Source organism: Labeo rohita, chromosome 20 (genome assembly GCF_022985175.1).
Source record: "Labeo rohita strain BAU-BD-2019 chromosome 20, IGBB_LRoh.1.0, whole genome shotgun sequence".
NCBI classification, from domain to species: domain Eukaryota; kingdom Metazoa; phylum Chordata; class Actinopteri; order Cypriniformes; family Cyprinidae; genus Labeo; species Labeo rohita.
The window spans coordinates 1086936-1114103 of NC_066888.1; the positions used below are offsets into that span (position 1 = coordinate 1086936).

The window sequence follows — 27168 nt, forward strand, 5'->3', positions numbered from 1 at the left end:
AACACACTCAGTCACAGAAACACAAATACAGTGGTTTTTTTTGGTGCTTCTATAAGTAGTCTCTTCTGCTCATCAAGGCTGCATTTATTTGATAAAAATATATTCACAAATTTTGTGAAATACTATTACAATTTAAAATGGCTGCTTTCTCTGTGTGAATATCTGTTGAAATGTGTAAATGAAATCATTACTCCAGTCTTCAAATCATTCTAATATGCTGATTTGCTGCTCAAGAAACATTTATGATCATCAATGTTGAAAACAGTTGTGCTCAAAAAAGCTCAAAGCTTTTGTGTCATTCTAAATGTCTTTACTGTCACTTTGAATCAACATTTAAAAACATTTTTAAACATTAAGGCGCATATTTTATATTTGATGTAGTCTTTCTATAATATTCTATAATAGTGTGGACTTGCAATTCTAACAGACACATAAAAGGACACAAATTGGTTAACACAATTTGTCTTTATTACATGTGAAAAAATGAAACGTGACTCAACGCAAAAAAGCAAAAAACAAGATGCTGCTCCATCAAAGCTCAAGCTGAGTACTTTAGAAAAAAGTCTTGATAATAAACGCAACACCCCATCAGATTCAGTCCTCGATGAAAATACGGCAGCCGACGGAATTCTTTAGATTTAGAAGATCTGGTGTCGCTCATAAAAACACACGTCATGTCACATGATCTTCATTCAGTGTGAGAAGAGCTCATGTCTAGCGTTCTCAGCACTAAATCACATCATCAGCGCACGCCTTCCCATCAGCCCTCAGCTGGTTAGACGCAGTCTTGAGGTCTGGTGCGGTCAGCAGCTGTGTCCAGCGGGGCCGCAGACGCTCACTGGGCCACAGAAAGAGGAATATTAGAGGGTCCGGCTCCGCTCTGGGCCGCGGGGGACGAGACGCTGGTGGACTGAGGGACGGAGGTCGCTGTGGACGCAGCCGCTGCCGCCGCAGGCTCCATCTTACTGATGTGAGTGATGAAGCGCAGACGGAGACGCATCGCCGGCCTCAGCGAACAGATGATCCTCTCCACCTACAGACACACACACACACAGATTCATGCTGTGTCCCAAATCACCTGCTTATACTACACCCTGTACATTTCATTTACAGTTCAAGTTAAAAGTTTACATGCAGAATCTGCAAGGTGTCATAATATAAGGGGTCATACAAAATGCATGTTGTATTTTTATTTAGTACTGACATGAATAAGATATTTCATATAAATACATTTACATATAGCCCACAATAGAAAATAATAGCTGAATTTATAGAAATGTGTGTTTTTTGTTTAGTGATAGTTGTTCATGAGTCCCTTGTTTGTCCTGAACAGTTAAACTGCTGCTGTTCTTCAGAAAAATCCTTCAGCGCCCATTAATACTTCGGTTTTTCAGCATTTTTGTGTGTTTGAACCCTTTGGATTTTGAGATCCAACTGTTCACACTGAGGTCAACTGAGGGACTCATATGTTCCTATTACAGAAGGTTCAAACACTCACTGATGCTCCAGAAGGAAAAAACATGCATTAGAAAAGTCCACTTTCAGACCAATTTACAAAAAATGTACTCACCCCCTTGTCATCCAACATGTTCATGTCTTTCTGTCTTCAGTCGTGAAGAAATTATGGTTTTTGAGGAAAACATTTCAGCATTTTTCTCCATATAATGGACTTCATTGGTGCCCTGATTTTGAACTTCCAAAATACAGTCTGGCTAGACGATCGTCATTTTTTTCGGCGAGCACATCCCAGAGCCTGTGCTACACCAGCTCTTTCCAAGCGTTTCGCTAGATAAGACCCTTCTTCCTCGGCTGGGATCGTTTAGAGCCTTTGAAGCCGCATTTAAACTACATTTCAAAATTGGAAGTTCAAAATCGGGGCACCAATGAAGTCCATTATATGGAGAAAAATGCTGACATGTTTTCCTAAAAAAAAAACACAATTTCTTTACAACTGAAGACAGAAAGACACAAACATCTTGGGGGGTGAGTACATTATCTGTAAATTGTTGTTCTGAAGTGGACTTCTTTTAAACAGAATGAAGATGTGTACATTGTTAATATTATTATTTTTTTATTTTGCCTAAATATCATATTCTTTTTATTTAGCACTGCCCTTCAGAAGCTTCATGCATGCTTCCCAGAAGACAAAATAAGTTCAATTTAACCTAATCTTCAAATTCAAAAGGTTTTCAACCCCCAAAGGCATTGTGTTTCCTTCCTTTCAACTGTATAAATGTGCATCCTGCATACTTTACAATATATAAAGTATATAGGTACATCCTGCACATTTCAATTTATTTCAATTCCAACTGTACTGGAGAGAAATAAAGTTGAGTACTGATCATGTCTTTCATAAAGAATAATTTCATAATACACTGAATTTTTAGTTTTCATCATCTGTGATTCGGTTCAAAGGTTTGGGGTCAGTAGATTTTTGTTTTAATGTTTTTAAAATAAGTCTCTTCTGCTCACCAAGGCTGCATTTATTTGATCAAAAACACAGTAAAACAATGAAATATTATTGCAATTTAAAAGTTTTCTACGTGAATATCTGGTCAAATGTAACTGATTGCTGTGATCGTAGCTGAACTGTCAGCATCACTTACCATTATAAATGTCTTTACTGTCACTTTCCAATTCCTTACTCAATAAAAATATACATTTCTTTTTAAAAAAAAAAAAATCTTTTGAACATTAATGTATATATTTTGTCATTTATGATGTAGTTTCAGATACTGCTGTCTGTAGAACAGTATGAAGCTCTGCCATTATCCGCCATATCTGTAGTTTTTAACACTTTTTATTCATGTTTGTAGTTCTAATTGAATCTACACTAATCTAATACATCTAAGCTCCCCTGGAAATAATAAAACATGCAGGAAGCTTTTGGATACTCATTTCAGCATGATTTGGGACAGACTAATTCTAATGTCAAATACTACTTAGTATGTGGATTGGGACGCAGATTTAGTACAGAAGTGTGTGACAGTTGTGTGGATCAGTAAACACTGTTTTTGCCAGACTCAAAATGCCAGTATGATAGTGAGGAAGCTGTATTTCAGATGATCAGACAAAAGCACAGTGGAGAATGAGCTTTATTTCCTGCGACTGCTGATACTGAGCTGATATATCCGTGACCTTTCCTGTTTTTCCCTGAGGGAGAAGCACACAAACAGCGGCTTCATGAGGGACTCGACCTCCTGCCACTGCAGACTCACAAACACACTGATCTGAATAACAGATGCCAGAGTGAGACGCCCTCTGAATGCAAACCAGGACCGCCAGCGGTGCACGACCCCCTCAGTAATCAGAAATATCAGATTGACAGCCAAACATTTGATCATCTCGATGCTGCTGGGCTGCACTCTACACACAGCGCTTTCTGTGCTTTAAAATGACAAAAGTTTTAAAATACACTCCTTGCTCGCAGTCTATCTACACTCTACATGTGCTCGCCAATGTCAAAATGATCGAGATGGCCAATCACAACCAAAGACAACAAGCTTTACAGTTCACAGAAACAGAACATGAATTTCAGTTTTAAGAGTGAAAGACAGCAGTGCAAGAACTAGATTAACAATATCTGACAACAGTTTCACATAGAAATGTAAGTAACATCCAGTGATGAAAACTATTCAAGACTGTCAAATTTTGCTATTTTGAGAATCACCTTTATCTAGGGCTGGGTAATTTTTCAGATTTTATTGATTAATGTAAATTTAATGTTTTGCCATGATTAGATTTTTTAGAAACTGAGGAATCACAATTTTGAATAGAAATATTACCAAATTCTAGAATTAGACACTTTGACATTATTGCAATGGTAACAATAATAAAAAAGAATGCGAAAGAATAACAGCTCACGTGTGACATGCTCACATCACTAGTGCCATTCACACAGAACACACTTTAGTGTTGACAAAATATATCAAAACTTAATTTTTGATTAGTAATATGCATTGCTAAAAACTTCATTTGGACAACTTTAAAGGTGATTTTCTTAATTTATTTTCTTTTTTTATTTTGTTACACCCTCAGATTCCAGATTTTCAAATATCTCAATCAAATACTGTCCTAACAATGGAAAGCTTATTTGTTCAGCTTTCAGATCAGATGATGTATGATGTATCTCAATTTAAAAAATTGGTGGTCCAGGGTCAAATATGTTTTTATAATAAGGTTAGAGTTATTTGCATTTAATTATGCATAATTTACTATTATATTACTGTAGAAAATACATGTAACGTGAACATTACGTTAAAATAAAGTGCCAGCCTATATTTGTGACCTGCTCAACCTTCAATGTTCAAGGCGTGCTTACGGCCGTGAATACAAAAGAGAATGGCACTCGTGTGTGTGTGTGTGTTACCTGGTCTTTGACGCTGTCTCCAGTAAACATGTATTTGATGTGGTACAGGAAGTCACAGATGGGGTCCATATAGGCCAGGTGTTTACTGTGCTGATCCACAGCCTGAAGCATCTCATAAAACGCCACTCCAATCTGAGACAGGAGGAAACACACGCCAGTCAGCAAACACCTTATAATAAACATCACAACACAGGTTACAATTCAATATCCTGATTCAAAACATTTAGATTAAATAATATAAATTATTAATTGTTAGTTACATCATTTGATGTTGATCCAATCTGATCTGCTCAGAGGGCAAATGACAATCATACTATTTGACTCATGAATATTAACAAAGTTCCTTTCACATCAGTTCACTCAGCAGACATCACAAAAACTGATGGTCACACAAATCAGATTTCTATAAGATTTCAAAGCAGCCATAAAACCTGACATAAATGGCATCATAAATGTTGTTTCTTACTAGGATGTGCAATATGCATCATCTACAATATTATAATTGTTTGTATAACTATGCACAAACTGACATTAGGCACTCACTTAAAAACACAGTGAATATCAGCATGATTGCACATTTTAAACAGTACGATAAACAAGATAATATTAGGTGCTATTTTAAGTGACACAATATTGTCAGTTTTTACTCCATTTCAGGAAACAAACTGAATCCCAAAGAAACCCACAGCAGAAGCACTGCGTGTCCGTGTTTTGTTACTGCATATTTAAACAGTTGAGTGAATGATTCAACGACTCGCTCATAAACACAGCTGCTTTCTGTGTTCCTAAATGTGACCCTGGATCACAAAACCAGTCATAAGGGTCAATTTTTCAATATTTGGTCGAGATACAACTATTTGAAAACCTGGACTCTGAGGGTGCAAAAAAAAAAAAAAAATCTAAATATTGAGAAAATTACAAATTTGTCCAAATTTGTCCAAATAAAGTTCTTAATGTATTTTACTAATCAAAAGTTAAGTTTTCATATATTTACAGTAATTTACAAAATATCTTCACGGGAACATGATCTTAACTTAATTTCCTAATGTTTTTTGCCATAAAAGAAAAATCAATAATTTTGACTTAAGACTGGTTTTGCGGTGCAGGGTCACAAATGAATCGGCCATTTCAATGAATTGCTTCAATGAATGATTCAATGACTCACTCAACAAAGACAGTGACTTGCCACCACCTGTGGTTTTACTTTCATATATGTAAAAACAATTCTGTATCCAAAATGTTATTATTTATATATATTAAACACCCAGCATTATTTATGTGACTGTCATAGCAGTGTAAATGTATTCAGGATATCTTTGAGCAGCATAAACAGACTGTAAATACATCTAAATGTAAATGCATCTTTGTCAACATTGCATACCCTTATTTCTTACTCAAGTAATGCTAAACACTATATTTCAGGTTGGTTTAGTCACAAGATGATAGACCAGCCGTTGACTTTTCTGGTGGGATCTTTTATTTGGAAGGCAGGACTTAACAAGCACTTCAGTTCGGTCCATCTCAGCTTTTTACAGTTTCTGATATTAATTACACTGGTAACTGGTTTTAGCAAGAGTGCTAGAGGAGCATAAGCATGATCAGAGTAGTATTCATGAGTTTGGGTCTTCACTGGAGCAGGGTTCAAAAACCCTACTACTGCGATCACTGAAAACTGGTATTTGTTCTTTTTTGTTACTGGTATGATGGTGTAAGCACAGGAGCTGAACTGGATGAGATGTGAAACATTACAACATTCTGCACTGATGAAACCGGTCTGATCTGATCCAAACATGTTTACCAATGCCAGCTCTTCCAGACGAAGCGTTCAGTGATGAAGAGAGAGCATAAGAAGCTTGAGGGTTTCTGGGTAAAAGTGCAGTGGTCGGGGTCAGTGTGTAGAGAGCACTTTCATTAGCTGGACTGCTTTAAACAGCCCCAGAGGAACTCAGCGTGAACCACTCGCCTCGCTGAAGCGCTCTCTAAATGTGTGTGTGAGCCGCTTATCCGTCCGCTCCATATGTGCTTGGATTTAATCAAGTCAACTCCCTCTCCCATGAGGCTTTGCTTTGAAGAGTCAAGGTGAGTGTGACTGTGAAATGGACAGGTGTGTGTGGCTGTACCTCCAGCATGCATCTGGTCCTCTCCTGCTGGAAGCGCTGCAGAAACGGCCCCACCAGGTGATACACGTAAAGTAGCTGGAACTCCGTCTTCACGATGGGCTTCAGCACCTCCGACAGGAACCTGATACATCACATGAAAACCATAGTAAAATCACTCCAATGCCAAAATGAAGTTAATCAATAATCACAAATTAACAAACTGTATTCAAACTACACAATACTAACTGCAGGCTGTTTATGGATGAAGAAATGCACCAATCTCTGCATAAAAAGAGAATGAGTCTGCAGTAGTGTCAGTCTGAGTGTTTTATTACAGCTCTGAACCAGTCACAATAGGTGTTTAATGAAGATCTGTTCACAGCGGATGACATCATCCTGACTCAGAGGCGCAGATCGATCTGCCCTGAACTCATCCAATCAGAGCATTAAACCCATTTTCATGACACTTTTAACTCATCGACTTGAAACCCAATGACCTTCCGACACTGATCACGTCAGGACCGGAGATTCACGAATCTGCTCATTTCTGAATTGAAGTGTGTGTCACTCTATTACATGTACAAATGCTTTTTCAACACTGGAACTCATGAGTCTCTGTGCAGGCAAATAAATGACAGCAGATTGTTTTCAAGTGCGTCACATCCGAGGACAGGCTGCGAACGCAGCAGCTGCGGGGGTTAAGAGACACACGCGGGCAGAGGTTTGGGCGTTTGATCAGACGGGGCGGTGGGGAGTGTGCCCCTGTCGCTGCAGACGGAGTGTCAGACGCTGTGAAGACAGGCTGTTAACCGTGTCCTATCACAGCTCCTGCAGGAGCCGCCTGTCACCGAATGATCAGTTTGTGTGTGAGCTCGAGCGCGCATGGCCACCATCCCAGACGTCACAGTGCTGTCAGCAGAGGACCAGCAGACTCATTCACACACACACACACACACACACACACACACACACACACACATCAAAACAAACAGAGCATGTGATGGCTGCATGATGCCTGACACCACACAGCACAAACACACACAACCGTTTAGAAGTTTGGGCTCAGTTTAATTGTTTTTTTTTTTCATTCAGCGAGGATGCACTCAATTGATCAGAAGTGACACTAAAGACATTTATAATAGGGATGCACCGATATATATCGGCCGATTTTTTTGATTAATTTAAAGCCATCGACACATCAGAAATAGCATGAAAAGAGCTGAGTTGCAAGTCTTTGCACAATCTAGCATTTTTCTCTGGGCAAAATAATTAAATACTTGCCAAAACAGAATAAAATCTCTACAAAATATAGTTTTGTAGAGATTTTGCAAGCCCCTGCATTAGTTTATCCAAGGATATGTCAAGAACCAGCAAGCATTAGGCCTACATTTAAGTGAAAATGAATGGCAGGTAATTTGCAGCTTTTTGTATGTTTGAAACCAGAAAACATGGCAGGATAGTGTAGTAGTTTTCTACGAAGAAAACTAAACTATATAGACCCACACAAAATATATTTCACTTAAATCATGAACAGATTAACAAAACGAAAGAATAAATTGTGCTGAGTTTTGGATCATTGTAATGTGCTCCGAAATTCACGGAAAGGAAAGAAAGCCCTTTTCTTTACTTTTCAAAAGCTCTATGTAAAGCTCAACTGTTGCAAAAGTAAGTTGCCGTGATCGCGTCGATGCCTCACACGCACACACAACATATTTTTGTTAACTTGGCATCACAGCCTGTTCATTATCAAAATAAAATACAGTTAAAAAAATATAAAAAGCACCACTGCTCAGTTTAAATAGACCATAGTACAGTCTGTGGCGTTCAGTGTGACCACCACCTCACTGCTGATGTTTTACGTCGATAATGCAAGTGAAGAACAAAGCCTAGTTTACATAAATAATATTTTAGCATCCAGATACGCCACAAATACGGAAACATTTGGATTCGTGCAGAATAAGAGAGGTAGGTTTCAGTTTCGCTTTTAAATTAATTTGATTTTGGCGTGACATTCATATTCAGCCTAAATACAACTTTAAAATAGCCTAACTGTGTTTGTTGTGTTTGTAGTTCACCAGTATTTTAGCCGACATTACTTCTTAATGCAATAATAAAATACATTGTTTTCCTCTCAAAACACTTACAGGAGTAGCATTTTTTAAAATCCCCGTTGCAAACATTTTTAAATATCTATATATTACATATATTTGAATATGAAGTGGCTGGTGCACAAGGCTACCAGATCAGTTTTTTTTTTTTTCTTTTTGAGTGACGAAAACAGTACTTTATTATTATATTATTATTATTATTATTATTATTATTATAGGCAAAGAAAACATTTTAAAAAAAACTTATTAACTTGTATTTTTTCTAGGAAAGCAGGAACAGAAACATTTAAATATAAATTCTGCTCGGAGTGAAACAATCGATTTTGTTTTTATTTTTAAGCCCTGCTTTATAAAATTGACCAATATCGGTATCAGCCAATAGTTGTTTGTTAAAATCGGTATCTGCCAAAAACAATACTATCGGTGCATCCATAATTTATAATGTTACAAAAGATTTCTGTCAAATAAATGTTGTTCTATTGAACTTTATATTCATATTCTTTTTCTAACCATCCTGTCTATCCTGCCATCCAGCTTCACTCTGGTACAAAACTGACCATCATTTAAAAACACGATGTATTACTGAAGTAAAATGTGTTGTGAACAACTAACGACGAGTCAGTATGTGAGCAGGCGTCATTCTGTCATAGCTGACACACATATGAATAACAGACTCGAGCACTGAAGCGTGTTCATACTGTTCACACTGATGCCGCCTCTGTGGATGTATTGTGATGTGTTGTGTTGTGGTGGGATGTAGAGCGTGTGGAGGCAGCAGGTGAACTGATCTCAGCTCATCATTGACTCATCCTCTCTCTCACACACACACACTCACTCTACTGCTGCTGCAACTCACAACTACTCACATCTGACTCACTCAAACACAACATGTATTGATTTATCAGGGTATCTGTGGGGGTTTTAATCTAAGTTAAAGCTTTTTAAGATCGGAACTACGTAAATAAATACTGTTTGTTCATACAGAACAAACCTACGGAATCTCAAATTATTTATCTGAGATTATTTCACTTCATCAACCAGGCTGTGGCATAGATTCAACAAAGGCATTATCAGCAAAACAGGGTAACTGCAAGTTTAACATACACAAGACAGGATCTATTTAATATGTACTGAAATTGGTTTCTGTACCAATATATCATTACATACTAAATAGAGGTCAAGTGATATTAGATTTAGATTAGATTAGTAAAATAGATTAAAGATATTCTGCTGATACTAGTAAAAGTCCAATGTTTTTAATAGACCAATTATCTGTTTGTAAATATTCGGGATGCGTGCGCAACATGGTTGCAGAAAACCCGGAGAGGTCGCCCTTGCGGCTACAGAATTACAAGGATACAGCACAAAATACTTAGATTTAAATGTAAAGTATAGATTATAATGATTAGATGTCATTTTCAAAATGTTATTCGCATATTACAAGAGCTTGTCACCCAGCCATAAGCAATGTTATTCAACGAAATTGGCATTAGATAGTGGGATAGTCTTACAGATTCAAAACAGGGATGAGGTTTTTTATGGGCGGTTCAAGTGGCAGTCTATGGAGTCTATGGAATAACAGAATAAAAAAGGTACATTTGATTTTATATTTCAAAATCCTGACTTTATTTTTGCAATTCCGATATTATATCTCACAAATCTAGAGGAAAAACAACTCGTCATTCTCTCTTTTCCCCTCGGCTCAAAGTTTTTATCTCACACTAATGCTTTTTCCCCTCAGAATTAACAAACTCACTAGTTTTGTTAAATCGAGTTATAAAGTCCGAATTAGGAGATATAAACTTGCATTTGTGAGAAACAAAAATCAGAATTGTGAGATAAAATAAAGAAAATGTTATGTTAAAAAGTTAATAGTAATAGGTTTAAATAATATTTCATGCTGTAACTGTAGGGCTAATACAGTACGTCCTCTATGAACAGCATATGTGAATATTATGTAGACCTATTGTTTAAATCAAATTTATGCTTTAAAAGTAGAGTAATCATAGCAGTTTTCATCCATAGTATGTCCGTTTAAACGTCTGCGTTTAGCTTCAAATGGCGAGTTTGACATCAAAAGGCACAACATTTTTTTTTTTTCTCTTATTCCATGGAGTTTACCTGTTTACCTCCACTTGCTACCAGTGTTTCTGCAACCACTATGCGTGCAGCTGCAAATGACGTCACTGTGACGTCTACTCGAAATTGGTCTATAAGGTTTATTGTCTTTCCTTCCTGTGATGGGGTGTAATCCCAGATATAGTTTATTGCGCAAGTAAAATACCAGTGATAAGAGATTTTTTTTGTAAGTGTGAGCTGACAGCATATACAAACAAAAAAATATATTTTTTTCCCCAATGGCAAAAATGTACATAATAAAAAATTATTAAACATTACAATTCCCCCTAAATCATATTATAAATATATATTTTTTCTACTGCAGGATGAATCTGTAACTTTCTGTAAGTGCTGTTGTGCTCATTTGTTTAGATTTCTGCACGAGTCTCTCATATACTCATTTTAACCTGTGCAAGCTTCATCTGTCAGGACAAATACATTATCAGTCGCTGTAAGTATGACGTCTAAATGAATCAGCTCGGAATCAGCAGACTGACCAGTGTGATAAAAAGAAAGATTTTATGCATAATGCAGGACTTGTAATTACAAACAAGCCCAAAACACGCAAGGACTCTTATTTTGAAACGTCTCTGCTTTACTACTTCCAGCTGCTCATTCAAACAGATGAAGGAGATCAATTATGCATCTTACAACCATCTACAACATATTACACCATCAAGTAAACAATTCAACAACAGCAGATCACAAGCGGGCACTTGGCAGGGCTCCAGACTAACATTTGAGAGCAGTGGCACCAGCGCCGCTATGTTCTACAGATGGTGGCACCAGGAGCAGATCTGGTAGCGCTGGGGGTGGTGTGTTGGAGTATTAAAAATATAGATCATTTAATCTTAAAATGACTCTTGTTTTGCATTATTAAGAGGAGTTGCTAATAATATTACACATTTATTTCTTGGTAACACAGATCTGACAGTAAGTCACTGAGCTTGAGTTGGGAAGAATACAGAATTTACTTTTATTAACCACAGCAAGATGTGTAAAATTTTTTATATAGAAAATTAATATATTCTACTCTTATTAAAATGTCCCAATATTTATCTATACTATTATACAGAACTGACCGACAACTTTAGTGATTATAAAATAAACCCTTTTTATGTGATTCAGATGCAAATTAAAGTTTATTGTTCAAGCCACTTGGTGACTTCTTACACAAAAACTTTTGCAAAACTTAAATAGGATCATTTTTAGAGCTTTAAAGTGCTGGAAATAGTTGAAAGCAACCATTGAAAATGCTTAAATTGGTCTCTCAAACAGTTGCACAAACCCTGGAATGAATAATGTAGTAACATTCAACTATTTCTCCCATAACAAGATGGTTATAGTTAATGATACTACTTATGGTTTTCTGATGTACGTCAGTGTTGTTTGATCAGTTTATAACTGCAGCACTGTGCAGTAACAGCATTGCAAGATCAACAGTGGTTCTCGAGTAAACCTGCTCTGAGCTCGGACCAGTTTGCTTTCACTGTAGAGCCCTGCACGGGCCTCAAATATAGGCCCTAGCCCGGCCCTTGTCTGACAGCTTATCAGAATTCTCGGTGCGAGTCCGACCAGAGCCGGTCTTTTCTCCCCCTTCTCCCAAAACAGCTAATACTACTGTTTCAGCTATTAAAATAGTTTGGTTTTGTATGTAATGGCAAAGTGATAATATTTCGTTTTAAGTTAATTTAGAAAAACGTTTGAAGCATTTTTTTGTTCATTAAATATAAGTTTTTGTTTTTTAAAGTAATGACCAAGTGGCTAGCGGAAGACTGATCATAATCCGTTTGATCGACTTTGGCTTCTCAAATCATCATGACTTGCCTAAAATAAAATCTATAGATATAAAACAGTTGAAGTATAAAACAATGTTAGTTTAAACGTTAAACCAAGAAAAATGTGTGCTATTGGGCACATAGCCAATCATCTGTGCGGAGAGTGGAAGCTAAGGCCGCTTTGCGGGACATGGAGGCGCCAGCGCGATCACTTGCATTTTGCTTTAGCTTATAAAGGTAAGAGTAATACATCATTCGGAACTGTAAAGGGTCTACTTTTATTTGTGTGCACTTACAATATCAACAAAATGTTGCAAACGGTGCTTTTATACAACAAAGAAAACAAACATGATGCGCTTGTTGTCGAAGCCCGGCCCACGTCTGGACTATGACGTGAAAATTGACGTGAAAATTGGCCCGAAGCCCGGCTCTAGGCGCATAAAGTCAGGGCCCGACAAAAATGCTTTTGTTTCGCTCGCTGTTTGATGTTTCTCAAATGCAACAGAAATGCCAGCGCATATGAATTGGACAGTGCAGTGGTCCACTCACAAAATGTAGCCACACCAGCAGGAAAAAAAAAAAAAATGGTCACGGTCTACAGCCCTGGAATAAATGTGTGGTGTTCACTGATTGTTAACTAATCTCAAACTGAGAACCTATAAAACATACAGCACTCTTATTTAGTTAAATCATAGGCCTTTAGAGTTTGCTCATTCAAATGAAGTCGTATCATGTCTGCACATCCTAACTTTTAACAATGAAAATGTCTGCTGTATAACTGTATATGGCCAGTAATGTCTCTTTGTCCACTGGCAGGTGTGGTGAACAGTTAATTGTGTAGGGTGTTTTTAAAACACTGTGAGGTCTTACTTGGGTATAAGGGAGAGCTGTCCGATGCTGGAGTGATGCCAGACGGCGTGTGCCAGCGCTAGAATGTAGCTGCAGTGCATCTCTGAGTACGAGCGGTGACAGGCGGTGAAGTCCAGCAGCTGGAACGGGTAACCGACCCACTCCATCTCCGAACTCAGAACCGGACTGCTGATCACACTCACGATACGGTCGTGCAGCACGATCCAGTACGGCTCCTGACAGAGAGAGAAAAACAGAAAGTAAGATAAAATTATGATTAGTTAATGAGAGATGCTGTACAAGAGAAATAAATTATAGTACATAAAATTGCAAATTGAAATAAAAAAGAAAATAGTAAATAGCAGTGTGCGTACAGGCAGGGCAGTGATGACCAGTCCGATAGCGTTCATCCACGCTGTGATGTTCTCCCGAGGAACCAGCGGCTGACTGCAAAACACACATTCATCATTCAACCTATGAGTATGTCTGCATCTCCTGACACGGTTCTCACACGATCACAGGTGACAAGGGTGAACTCTGACCTTTTGAGCACGACATTGAGCAGAGCGTTGCCCACGTCTTTCCCCGGCACGGCCAGAGCCATCAGCTCCACACAGGTGACGTGCAGCGCGTGAGCGGCCGGGTTTGGAAACTCGTTAAAGCGCCAGTCACAGTTGGGGAACGGCCCTGGAGATTTACCTGCCATGGGTGGCATCAGTTAAGGAAGGGTTTCTCAACTCTTCTCATACCACATTCAACATGAGACAACATCCACTGAGTGCATTTTGACTGAATCTATGAATCAAAGTTTTATGTTTCATTTATGTTTTATTTACTCGCCAATGCAGAATTCGCTTTCTAATCGTTTAAGGCCATTTCGTGACCCTCACACAGTCACCATCCCTAATGTGACAGCGCTCACTATGGTTGCTCAGTAAAGGATATTATCCACGAGCCGCCCGATGAGTTTGCAGTAGTACGTGTCGTCGGGAATCCAGACGTTGTCGTCTCTGGGATTCATGCCACACTTCAGGTACGTCTCACTGAGACACCAGCCAGGTGTGCGGTTGTCCTTGAGTGAGCTCATGATGGCGTGGACCAGCTTCCTCTTCAGGTTGGTGCGATCTCGCAGGTGTCTCTCGTAATAGTGCAGCGTGTTGTACAGGTACGTCACCGGACGATCTGCACGTGAACAGATTTAGAATAACAGTAACTACAAAAACATCATCATTAACTAAAAATATGTTATTAAAGAGGGAAAAGAAATATTATTTCTTTTTCCTATAGAGTCTACATCTGCTAAACAGTACTTGTTATGCACATATTAACTGAGATTACAGTTTATGTTAATATATTAATAGTAATTTATTGATTTAAACACTTCATGACTCTCACCATGGAACTTGTAGAGCCCCCCGAGGTGATCGAGCAGCGTCTCCAGAGACTTGGACACAGGCAGCAGCTCCAGGAAGCGATGGATGACGATGTCGAACACGGGAAGGAAGCGCAGACACACGTTACCGAAGTAGATGGGCAGGTACTGTAAGTGCAGCTGAATGGGAGGATTGACCTGCTCTGCCAGACCTTCGAAGTACAGCTTCTCTGGATACTTCTGCATGGGACACAGTGGAGGAGCTCAGCACTCAGAGACGGCTATAATAAATCAAACACTGAACAAAATGCTGCTAGGTGGGTCAACCTTTCAGTTTAACGTTTTTGTTAGCATTTCAAAGGTTATCACTTAACATGCATCTTAAAGGAACACTTCACTGAAAAATGAAGATTCTGTCACCCTCATGTCATGTCATTCACATCTGTATAACCTTTGTTCATATTCAAAACACATATGAGGTCATTTTTAATGAAGCCTGAGAAATTTTTGTCCTTCCATTTAAAGTTTATGGAACCAAAAACTCCAATGCTTCAAAAAGTTTACACTGTAAAAGTAGTTTATTCCAAATCTTCTAGTCAGTGAGGTTTGTTGTCATGCATAAAGCACATCTGAGCTTCTGGTTACCATATTTGATGAGCTCTTTGTATGTGAGTTGATCAATGTTTATGTGAATAAAAGCAAAAACTAAAGAAACTCTTCACTCAAAAATAAAAATTTTCCAAACATTTACTCACCCTTAGGATAACCAAGATGTAGATGAGTTTGTTCCTTCATCATATTTAGAGAAATGTCTCATTGCATCACTGTCTCACCAATGGATCCTCTGCAGTGAATGGGTGGCGTCAGAATGAGTGTCCAAACAGCTAATAAAAACATCACAATAATCCACACCACTGCAGTCCATCAGTTAATGTCTTGGGAAGAAACAAAATCAATCATTACCATTTTTTTCTAACCATTGCTACGTCCATAATCCAAAATAACACTTCCTCTAGTGGAAAAAGTCCTGTTGTCTCTTACAACAAAATACACCCACATTTTTGTTTAGAGCTGTTTTGGCTTGTGAACAGATCTTGATCTGTGCAGATTTCTCTCCTGATTCAGACCAGACCACTTTTTCACTAGAGGAAGTGTTATTATGGATTATGGACTATGGATTTTGGTTAAAAACGTCTTAATGATGCATTTACAGTTTTGTCTTCTCAAGATGTTAACTGATGGACTGGAGTGGTGTGGATTACTTGTGGATTATTGTGATGTTTTTATCAGCTGTTTGGACTCTCATTCTGACGGCACCCATTCACTCCAGAGGATCCATTGGCGAGCAAGTGAAGGAAAGATACATTTCTACAAATCTAATGAAGAAACAAAACTCATCTAAATCTTGGATGGGCTGAGGGTCAGGACAATTTCAGCTAATGGACCTTTCTCACATTCCTGGGTTTCTCATAGCTGAAGTCGTCATAGTTGGGTAAAATCTGAGAGCAGTGAATGCGAGAGAACCACTAATATATTTTTTGCATTCCAACAGCAAACAGCAAAAGAAAAAGTACACAATAGTGTTTTCACGACTTTTAATCAAAGGAAAAAAATTGAGAGAGACTGATTTCGGCAGTCAGAAGAGAGAACAATGTCAAATTTACGATTCCTCCCATAGAAGTGGCATTAGGGACACCTTCGCTTAGCGTTACTAGCTTTTTTGTAACTTGATGAAAAGGTGATATAATACAAAGTATAGTGTTATAAATGCACATACATATGTTTAAAATTATAAAAACTACAGGATTTATGATGATGATGACCACTGAAAGGGTCATTGCATTTTTAGGTGAACTATTTGCTTTAAATCTGTTCAGCATATAAAGCAATCTCGTCTCTTCACAAGTCTTGGATTAAACCGGCTGACTCTTTTACTTTTACCACATCTTCATAAACTTTTTTAAGCATCAAAGTTTTGGTTGCGGAAATCGCTCCAGTTTCATTAAAAGTTTCCTCATGTGTGTTTTTTTAAGAACTAACAGGTTTGAAATGACATGAGGGTGAGGAAATATGGACAGTTTTTTTTGCTTCTGGCTGAACTATCCCTTTAAGACTTAGATAGTTTCATAGATTTCAGTCTTTACCAAGTAGATAACTGCTGTACTACATGTTAGAGAACATCTATTAAGGACTTTACCAAGTGCACTGATAAACATCCAGAATACGGCGCTCTTGCGTTGGCTTCGGCCTCAGTTTGAACATCACAGTCGGGTCAGATCAGGTCAAACTGTGTGCTGAATTATGTTGTTTGCCATTCAGCACAAATACACAAGAGATGAAATGTCAAGGCAATCTGAGGTCAATCTCTCCTTAAAATGCCACAGTGACGTGAAGATGGGAAGGGGTATAATAACTCTGTGCTCATGACATTTCAGACAGCCATCAAGCTTGATATTTAGTCGAATATCTTGAACTGAGATGGTTTCATCACTAAAGGTCAAGAATAGTATTAAACATAAATCCATAACTAATCTACATCTGTGAGAGGATGACTGCTGAAGCGCACGCAGTATCTGGGGTGCTCAGGTTGTTTCATTATTTATTTACATTGGCAAGTTAATTTAAGAACAAATGCGTATTTACACAGCTTGGAAAGCTCGACTTAAGGATGTCTGAGAGTGAAGGACATTAGGACAGTAAATCAAACACAAGAAGAAAAGACATTAAATGACTAAAGAGACACCTGTTAAAAGGCTGCAACAACAAGTGTTTCTGAGAGGGAATGATCACTGGATTAATAAACGTTTGTAAGCTTCATGCTATCAAATCTTTAGTGGATAGAATCTTTGGGGTTTTGTTAGAGACTCTTAGTAAATGTGATGTCCTCAAGCACAACTGTATATTACAGTTTGTGTTATGTCAGTATATAATCACTGTGGATGAATGGAAAATCTGAGCACAAGCTCTACACACATTTTTCCAATAATCTGCTGTGCACACTTTATGGACGCTGCTGCTGCCAATATCCAATGTGCCATTGAGCGCTCGCTGTGTTTTTAATGCATGATTTTTTTCCCCAGACGACTGTAAAGATTTTATTGGTCATGATAGTCGATCGCAGTACCGAATGCATACAAACGCTGAAACAAATACTAACTCTACTAACTACATCCTAACCTTAACATACAGTTTACATTCCGCTTTCAGAATCATTAAAAATGTTAATCATTTCACCAAATTAAGGGATCGTACAAAATGCATGGTATTGTTTATTTAGTACTGACCTGAATAAGATATTTCACATAAGAGATGTTTACATATAGCCCACAATAGAAAATAGTTGAATTTATTAAAATGACCCTGTTCAAAAGTTTACATACGCTTGATTCTTTATACTGTGTTGTTCCTGAATGATCCACAGCTGTGTTTTTTTGTTTAGTGATAGTTGTTCATGAGTCTCTTGTTTGTCCTGAACAGTTAAACTGCTGCTGCTCTTCAGAAAAATCCTTCAGGTCCCACAAATGCTCTGGTTTTACAGCATTTTTGTGTATTTGAACCCTTTCCAAAAATGACTGTATGATTTTGAGATCCATATTTCCACACTGAGGACAACTGAGGGACTCATATGCAACTATTACAGAAGGTTCAAACACTCACTGATGCTCCAGAAGGAAAAATAATGCATTAAGAGCTGGGGGTGAAAACTTTTGAACAGGATGAAGATGAGTACATTTTTCTTATTTTGCCTAAATATAATATTTTTTGTTAGTACTGCTCTTCAGAAGCTACATAAGATACATGTTTCTCAGAAGACAAAATAAGTTAAATTTACCCTGATTTTCAAATTCAAAAAGTTTTCACCCCCGTCGTGTAAAAAAAAAAAAAAAAAAAAAAAAAAAAAATTTTTTTGAGAAAAACATTTCACGATTTTTCTCCATATAATGGACTGATATGGTGCCCCGAGTTTGAACTTCCAAAATGCAGTTTAAATGCAGCTTCAAACGATCACAAATGCAGTTGTAAACGATCCCAGCCAAGGAAGAAGGGTCTTATCTAGCGAAACGATTGGTTATTTTCATTAATAAATTACAATTTAATTACTTTTTATTCTCAAATGCTCGTCTTGTCTTTCTCTCCCTGAACTCTGTGTATTCTGACTCAAGACAGTTAGTGTATGTCGAAAAACTCCAATTGTATTTTCTCTCTCAACTTAAAATATGATTTCAAAATCATCCTACATCTCTGCAGAAGTACCGACCCAGTCTTTGCACAGTGAACATGCAAAGAAGATCAAAGACCCTTAACAAAAAAGGTAAAACAGTGATACAGGACCATTTTGAAGTTGAGGGAGAACATGAGATGGCAGTTTTTCAACATACACTAACTGACATGAACTGGAAAAAACAGAGTTCACGCAGAGTAACACAAGAGCATTTGACATTAAAAAGTATATAAACTGTATTATTTTTATGAAAATAACCAATCGTTTCATAACCCTTCTTTCTCAGCGTTGTGTCTGTTTATTGCACTGTTTAAAAAAATCTGTTTCCAGTATAAAACAGCAGGTGTGGTTGCAAGGACTTTACTGTAAAACCAGGGGAGCACCATTTTTTTTTTTATGTCTTAGGCCTAAATTTAGAGTTTAAAAAAAAAAAAAAAATAAATAAAAAAAAAAAAATGGCAGGTGACTGCATGATTAGGTTGATCAATAAAATCGGCTGTGGGGTGGGGTTTGCACTTAACTAATTTGGGGAACAATCACATGTTGTCAGTGTGTTGCAGGTTGTGTGTCCGGCGTGTGTTACCTTGTGGTAGGTCATGTGTTTGGTGTGCCAGTCGCTCTGCAGCCAGTGTTCGGGAGCGTTCTCCTTCACAAAATCACTCACGCGGTTGCGGAAGTCGTTGGGTTTGAGGAGGAGAAGTTGGATGATGAAGTAGCAGACCTGAGCCTCGTTCCCCTCGTGACTCCTCATCGCCTGCATGAAAACACACAGCCTTCAGTGCATTTGTTTGGAAATGTTTGTTCAGTGTAGCATGTCGAGAAAAGCAGAGCTCTCAGGAAAAGCGTGATTTTCACTAAATGGAAACATTTGCAGCGAGATCTTCAGACGGGGCTGTAAAGCACAAAAGCGCAGCAGGTCGCCATGCTCCGCAGGAAGGGTCAGTGTCACTGATGTGACGGTTCGATCGCCACTGATAAATGGAGCATGTACAGTACAGCAGGAAGCTGATTGATCAGCGGATGAGAAGGCCGATCCTCAGGCTGTTTACAGTCAGAATGACCTTCTGTTAGCTCCTGACACACGGATAATGTTTCACATGCAGCTTTTCTCACAAGCTGCGCTAACAGGCCAATAAATCCATGAGTCAAACATGAAATGAAACACAGCTGAATCACTGGAAAATATAAACACAAATCTCATCAAAGCACTCCGCTATGATGAATCTGCATTGTTGATATTGTGAAAGAGATTTAAATAATGACTCTGATTTAAACCTCAGTGGTTCAAATGCAGTTTATTTTCCATTGATTAGGTCTTTCATCCCTCTTTTTCACTGATTTAATGACCGGTTTGCATAATCACTCACTGAAGTCAGAGTGTCTCAGTATTTGCGCCTGTTTTGCTTTAAAGAAAGCAGCGCTGGAGCTACATCAACTAAAGTTGTTTGAGAGCCATTATTTACGAGGTGAAGTAAAAACACTGCCAAGCGATGTGGCGAGTTTGTGCTCACCAGGCACAGGATGAGTCTGTCCAGCGTCACGATGTTGTACTTCCACACCATGTCATTGAGAATCTCGATGCACTTGTTCAGCTGCTGTCCTCCTGCTGACGTGCTGAACTCGTACACCAGGAAATCCGCAAACGTTCGCACGTGAGCCACCAGCGCCCGCGCCCCGATGCGCTCCAGCACCCTGAGGAGAGAACAGTAAACACGTTGGTTGGGCATTGCCATTCATCTGATGTCAGAGTTTGGTTTGTTTGGCAGAGTTTGGATTGATTGTGCAGTGTAGAGAGTTTCGTTGATTACAATGGAACTTTGTGAGATCGTGACGAACTAAGATGACTGACAGCTTTAAATGATTTTTAAGGGAGTTTGTAAATGAGATGTTGATTTAATACAACAGTCAAATAAACAAGAAGTTAATATTAAGTGACTTACATTGTCTGACTAGAACACAATTGCACGCATGCCACCACTGAGCCTCATTAAACAAATTAAATTACACCTACAAGACACTTTTGTGTTCTTCTGTGCACCTCTGTAGTACAAATTAATTTTGTTGATACTGATTTCATTTGATTGGTAACGTATTCTGTTATTTTAATTAGAAATTTTAAAAAGTTTATAAAATGTAATAAAAAAATGGACATAAAAGATGATATTTAATAAAGTTTTAAAAAACGCCATTACAGAGGTAAAAACTAAATTCCCCTGTAAATCACTTTAAGGAGTCAAATATCACCTCGTAATGGGAAGGTTCATTTTTGATCAGATTGTTTGATTATTGATTAAAAGTGCTCTTGAAATTTTGACTGTGCCCCTAAATATTTTAAGTTAAAAGAAAAGTAAGCGTAGAGCCCTGTAATCTCTCCTGTTAAACCAGTTTCCCTCAATCTACTCCACGCTTTCTGTCGTTTGATTGATAGTTTAGAGTTTTTATCAAGTTAAAGCTCTTTTAGTGTAACTGTACAAACATCCACCTTCTGCTGGTGCTTCACATGTCCTTTTGTTGTCAAATCTTGATTTTACCTGATTTTATCAAGGAAACATAAGAATAACTGTGATAATATTTCCAGATGAACACTTACTGGACTGAAGCAGCTTGGCTTTACTTGATTCTCCATGAATCATTTTGTAGAAAAATCAGTGAGTGTCAAATCCGATCATCAGGATCTTTTGAGGAAGTGTCCAGAATCTTTATTTTCACTGTTTCTCAGTGGAGGAATGATCTTCCCAAGCCTCCAAAACAGCTCACATCTTTTGAGGAACATTTATTTGTTCATCTCTCAATCATCATTGAACTGTATTGCATTATATGTTTGGGTCATTTCAATTTCATTTTACTAAGACATATTATTGGAGATATTATTTATGTCAGTATCTGCTATACTGTTATAAATATCTCATTGATTTACATTACAAGCATCAGAATTTCATCATATAAATGTCAGCATCTGCACCAAATTGCATATTTTCGCTAAGTGTGAGTCTCTGAATAAAAGCCGTTTGTAATCTCCACATTCTCACTATGTCAGACTATATGAGCCATAAAAAACTGAAGCATCCATCATTTCAATGCAATAAAGAGCTTTGGCAATGTTACAGTATCACGTCCCAAGAGCTCAGTGTAAAAGTAGGGAGTCCTGTAAAAACACAGTCTTCTGTCGACACTAGACACTGTGTTCAGCTCAGAGAAAACTCACAGCAAAGCTACTGTCAAGATTCAAGAACCGGCTGCATCTCTCTCAAGAGACCGACAGAGATAAAGCAGTGAGAACAGAAAACAGCAGGAGTCAAGAAAGACTGACAGGAAGAAACACGTCAGAAGAGAGCGAGTGATGTCTTCTGCAGATGTCTTCCGTAGAGTGAGAGAATTTCAGAGACGCTGAACTGAAAATACACAAGAACCACAGAAATCTAGACCTTTATTCACCAGATTAAACCTGACCAACTCAAATCCAAACGCAATAAAAAAGCACAACACCGCATGACTTGCACCGTGTCATTATTTACTGAACAAAAATAAAGCCAAGATGGAAAAGCCATGTGAGACAAAGTTAGGACACCCTTACTGTTAACACTGGAATTAAGAGGGTAAATAACAGTCAAATACCTTTGATTAACCGATCGTCAGCAAGTCTGAGCGCCTCTAGAAAAGCAAAATCTTTGGCAGTTTGCTGGTCTGGAGCCTTCAGGTGTGTGTTAACACAAGGCTAAGGAGGTAAGACATCAGCAATCACGTTAGAGAAGCAAATATTGCTGCCATCAATATGAGAAGAGTAATAGGGCCATTTCCAAACAATTTGAAGTTTATTCACAAGTGGAAAACATTTAAAACAGACACCTCTCCTTCCAGGAGTGGACGTCCCAGAAAATTCACCCCCAGATCAGACCGTGCAAAGCTCAGAGAAATGGCAGACAACCCAAGAACTACACCTCAGACTCTACAGGCCTCAGTTAACATGTTAGATGATAAAGTTCATGACAATACCATTAGAAAACTATGGGACAAAAACGGCATGTTTGGAAGGCTTGGCAGAAGAAAGCCTCTTCTATCTAAAAAAAATTTTTTAGGTCAGTTTAGGTCTGCAAATTTGCATCTGAACAAAACACAAGTCTTCTAGATTAATGTCCTTTGAACAGACGAGGCCGAAGTGGAGATGTTTGGCCATAATGCACAGCACCAAGTTTGGTGAAAACCTAAAGAGCATATCAGCACAAACACCTCATACCAAAAGACAAGCATGCTGGAGAAGGGCTGATCATTTTGGGCTTGTTTTGTAGCCACAGGACCTGGGCACCTCACAGTCATTGAGTTGGCCATCAGCTCCTCCGTATATCAAAGTATTCTAGAGTCAAATGCGAGGGCATCTGTCCAACATCTAAAGCTGGGCCAAAACTGGGTCATGCAGCAGGACAATGATCCCAAACACACCAGCAAATCTACAACAGAATGGCTGAAAAGAAAAGAATCAAGGTGTTGCAACAGCCCAGTCCAAGTCCAGAGCTCATCCTGACTCAAATGCTGTGGTGAGAGCTGTGCATAAGCAAATGCCCACAAACCTCAATAAACTGGAGCAGCGTTGAAAAGAAGAGTGGTCCAAATTCCTCCAGAGCGATGTGAGAGACTGATAAAGTCACACAGAAAATGAATGCTTCAGGTTATTACTGCTAAAAGTGGATCTACAGGCAGTTGAATCATAGTATGTCCTAACTTTGTCACACATGGCCTTTCCCTCTTGGCTGTATTTTTGTTAAATAAATAATGACACAGTGTGATATGTCCTGTGATGATGTTCATCATGTTTTAAATTTTAAAATCTGCCAAAGACTAGATTTTTATTATGTCCTGATACAGAAAACCATGAAATTCAATATGGTGTCCTATCCTTTTCACATGACTGTATATATATATATATATATATATATATTTTTTTTTTTTCAAAAAAAAAAAATTCTTACCGATCCCAAACAGTAAAGTACAAGTTCACTGAAATCCCCTCATATATCAAATTATTGTAGTAAAAATGTGCCAGTAAATATTGTTATTATCACGTCATTTTTTTACATTTAATACTCTTAAAAGTGTTATACTGTAGAGTCAGGAAGAGGGTGAAAAATGATCATTAAAAACTAAACACTGAAGAAAACCTTGAACAGCATTACTGGTTCAAGGGACAGAACAAAGAGCCAGGAAAGTAGAAGAGACAGAGAATAAGAATGAGTGGAGAACATTGGATTACATAAGCACTCAAGTCAGCGCCGCCGCACCGTGGGATCAAAAGCATTTGAATTCTGATCTGTGTTTACTGTCATCTGACAGTCTGAACATTCAGCTCAATATGTCCGGTGATTTAATATCGCACAGCGTGTGTATCCTGCAGCCCTTGATTGCTCTGAGAAAGAGGCAGAATCGTCAGAAAGCCCTTAAACACATCTGCGGCCGCAGCTCCGGCGGTGTAATGAGGCAGAGCTCGTGACTGGATAATAAAATGGATCACGCGGGTGGCGGGTCGGACCGCTCCATTCAGCCCCGCACAAGCAGCCTTTATACGGCCGAGAGCAGCTGCAGCCTCTGATGACATTAGGCCACACAAACACACACTTCAAATGAGGCACGACATAGATCAGCCATTTAAAGAGAGACAGATGAACGCTGCAGACACTACAGGGCATTGTGAAACACCAGCCAGACGTGCAGGAGCACACACAGAGCCCTACAGGGTCGCTGATTTCATCTAAAGTCACACTGAATACTATGCAGCTGTGTTGGTGGTAAAGAAATTAGTGTAACAAAACCGGTTTTGGTCTGCTACACAAACTCAAGCACACATGAGACATAAACAGATGAACTTCATCTCCAGAGCTGCTCTAAGAGTCACTTCAGCAGATTTTCCATGTTTTAATTTGAGGAAAAATACTGTCCGGGACACTCCTGAATGAAACTGAAAGATCTTTACTACAAACTGCCAAAATAAAAACTTTCTTCCAATCTTTTGAACAGACCTCTGTTGTGCAGCACTTTGTTTGTCAAAGAACAAAAGAAACTATTGAATTTTCATTTGATTACAATTTTAAAGACTAATTCCTTTTTTATGCCTTCATTTGATTTTTAATAATAAATGCCAATGATTAATCCAGAAAAATGAAAACAAAGAATTTCTGAAGAAACTAATATCATAGGGCCCTATTACTGAAAATAATTTAATAAATTAAGCTGTTATATTTTATGATTTTAACTGATTAGATATGCCTTTTAAATTTGAAAAGTCAGTTAATTCATTATAAATGGAACCCAGAAAAATTAAAACGGAAAACACAGAATTAAAAAAAAAAAAAAAAAAAAAAAAAATTTCATATAACCCTAAAAAAGTATTTTTTTAACTTAACAATTTGTTCTTAAATTGCATAAGTTCCTTGATTTCAATTACTTTTTAAAATCCATTTAACCAATAAAACAGTCCAAAAATTATGAACTGAAAAAAAAAAAACAAAAAAAAAAAACATATATACACATATATATATACACACATATATATATACACACACACATATATATATATATACACACATATATATATATATATATATATATATATATATATATATATATATATATGTGTGTATGTGTGTATGTATATATATAATTTTGGGGAATTTGGGAAAAAATGTAATGAATTTCATAGGGCCTTACATTGCTTAATGTTTTTATATGAAATTAAGCCAAGCCTAACATTTTTACTTGTTGATGTGTTGGTTCATATTCACATTGATTAATTTCAAAATGCAGTTGAATAATAGAGAAAATTAGGTTTTCAGCATGAATCTGATCATTAGCCAAGAGAAATCCTAACTGGGCTTGAATAGTTAAGGCAGCCAAGGATCAGCACTTCAGTTTACATTCACTTAGCTTCAGTAGCTTAGTTGCTTGCCATGCACACTTTAATTTCCTCCAATGATTCAAGCATACAAGCAACAGTGAAATTACTGCCAGGGTTTATTGGAAAGTAACTGAGTGTTATTGGCGTAGCAATGACAGGAGAATTAAATTTCTAAAAACTGAGCTCAGGGGAAACATATAAAGTGCAAACAGCAGAGGTACTAAAACAGAGCCCTGAGAAACCCTCTGAAAGGACTGAAAGCAAAGAAAATACCTCCCAGTGCTTTTTTTAAAATCCCCATAAATCATTATCGCTTTCTCAGATCAACCTGTTCTGAGATTCCTGGCAGAGTGATGCAGTTCTGGACAGGCCGTTCCCACGACTGCTGACTGACACTGGCGTTTTACCGTAGTCCCACCCTCCCTGAGTGAGCTGTGCCATTGTTTTGAAGCCTGAGTAGGTGTAGACAAGAACGTCTCCTAAGCGACTGAGGTGTTCTGTTGTTGGATGCAGTGAAAATAGCAGCTGTCATATACTCCCGCTGAAGACGCAGAGGGAACGTCCCCCCACGATCTGCATAAATGCGTCTATGTTTGAGCAAATCATTAATGATCTGGCTTCACCTACAGAAGTAAGTATAAGGTTTTTATGAAAGGGTGCGGGGTGAGCAGAGATCATTAGCATTTTAAGGGACATGCACTGAAACGGGTCGCTGTGAACAGAGCTGTTTTTGACAAGGTAAAAAGAGTGTTGTTTTACACTACCATTGAGAAATTTTAACCAAAGTATTTTAGAAACTTTCCATGTAGACCCTAAAGAATCATATTAACTTGGAGAATGGGCATGACGATACCTCTAAGATATGAATATAATTGCTGCAATTGACAAGAATAGCAACTGTGAGACTCTATAATTGGCCAAAACAGCAAGGTCAAGATGTGTTTCTTTAACAACCCATTTAATAATGAGCTGTTTATAGTTGCTTGCAATTATGCCTGTGTTCACTATATAAAACACAAATATATCTTTACAGAAGCATGTGGGTAAGACAGCCAAACTACAGCTTGAGAATTTCACTTTCGCAGTGTACAATAAGCTCAAATGATGGTTCTGGTTGAAAGAGGTCAACGCAACCTTCACCTGATGGAGAAGAAAAGTTTAAAGTCAAAATAAAAGACTTCATTTTCTGTCATTTCTAAATGAATAATTGGAGGAACGTCTAACAGGATTCTCTGAAATTAGTTTATAAAGAAATTTAATTTCAGATAGTTTAAGACGGTCCCTTTAAATTTCATATGAGCTCTGGAGTTTATCACTTACTGAATCAATGATGAACTGACTTCATCAACTGACTTTGCATCATCAAAACA

At 37.9% G+C, this 27168-nt stretch overlaps 1 protein-coding gene across 2 annotated transcripts in view; it reads right to left on the minus strand.

Annotated features, from left to right (window-relative positions):
- Window positions 1–446: 446 nt before the first annotated feature.
- Window positions 447–27168, minus strand: part of med23 (mediator complex subunit 23) — a 57627-nt gene continuing 30905 nt past the window's right edge. For both annotated transcript variants that reach the window (XM_051138476.1, XM_051138475.1), the window contains 10 exons: window positions 20427–20607; window positions 19499–19669; window positions 14717–14933; window positions 14267–14503; window positions 13864–14029; window positions 13696–13768; window positions 13343–13557; window positions 6490–6610; window positions 4370–4501; window positions 447–1033 (listed from right to left, as the gene is read on the minus strand). In XM_051138476.1, the coding sequence (XP_050994433.1) occupies window positions 836–1033; window positions 4370–4501; window positions 6490–6610; window positions 13343–13557; window positions 13696–13768; window positions 13864–14029; window positions 14267–14503; window positions 14717–14933; window positions 19499–19669; window positions 20427–20607 (1711 nt within the window). In that variant the 3' untranslated portion in view covers window positions 447–835. The remainder of the gene's footprint in view (window positions 1034–4369; window positions 4502–6489; window positions 6611–13342; window positions 13558–13695; window positions 13769–13863; window positions 14030–14266; window positions 14504–14716; window positions 14934–19498; window positions 19670–20426; window positions 20608–27168) is intronic.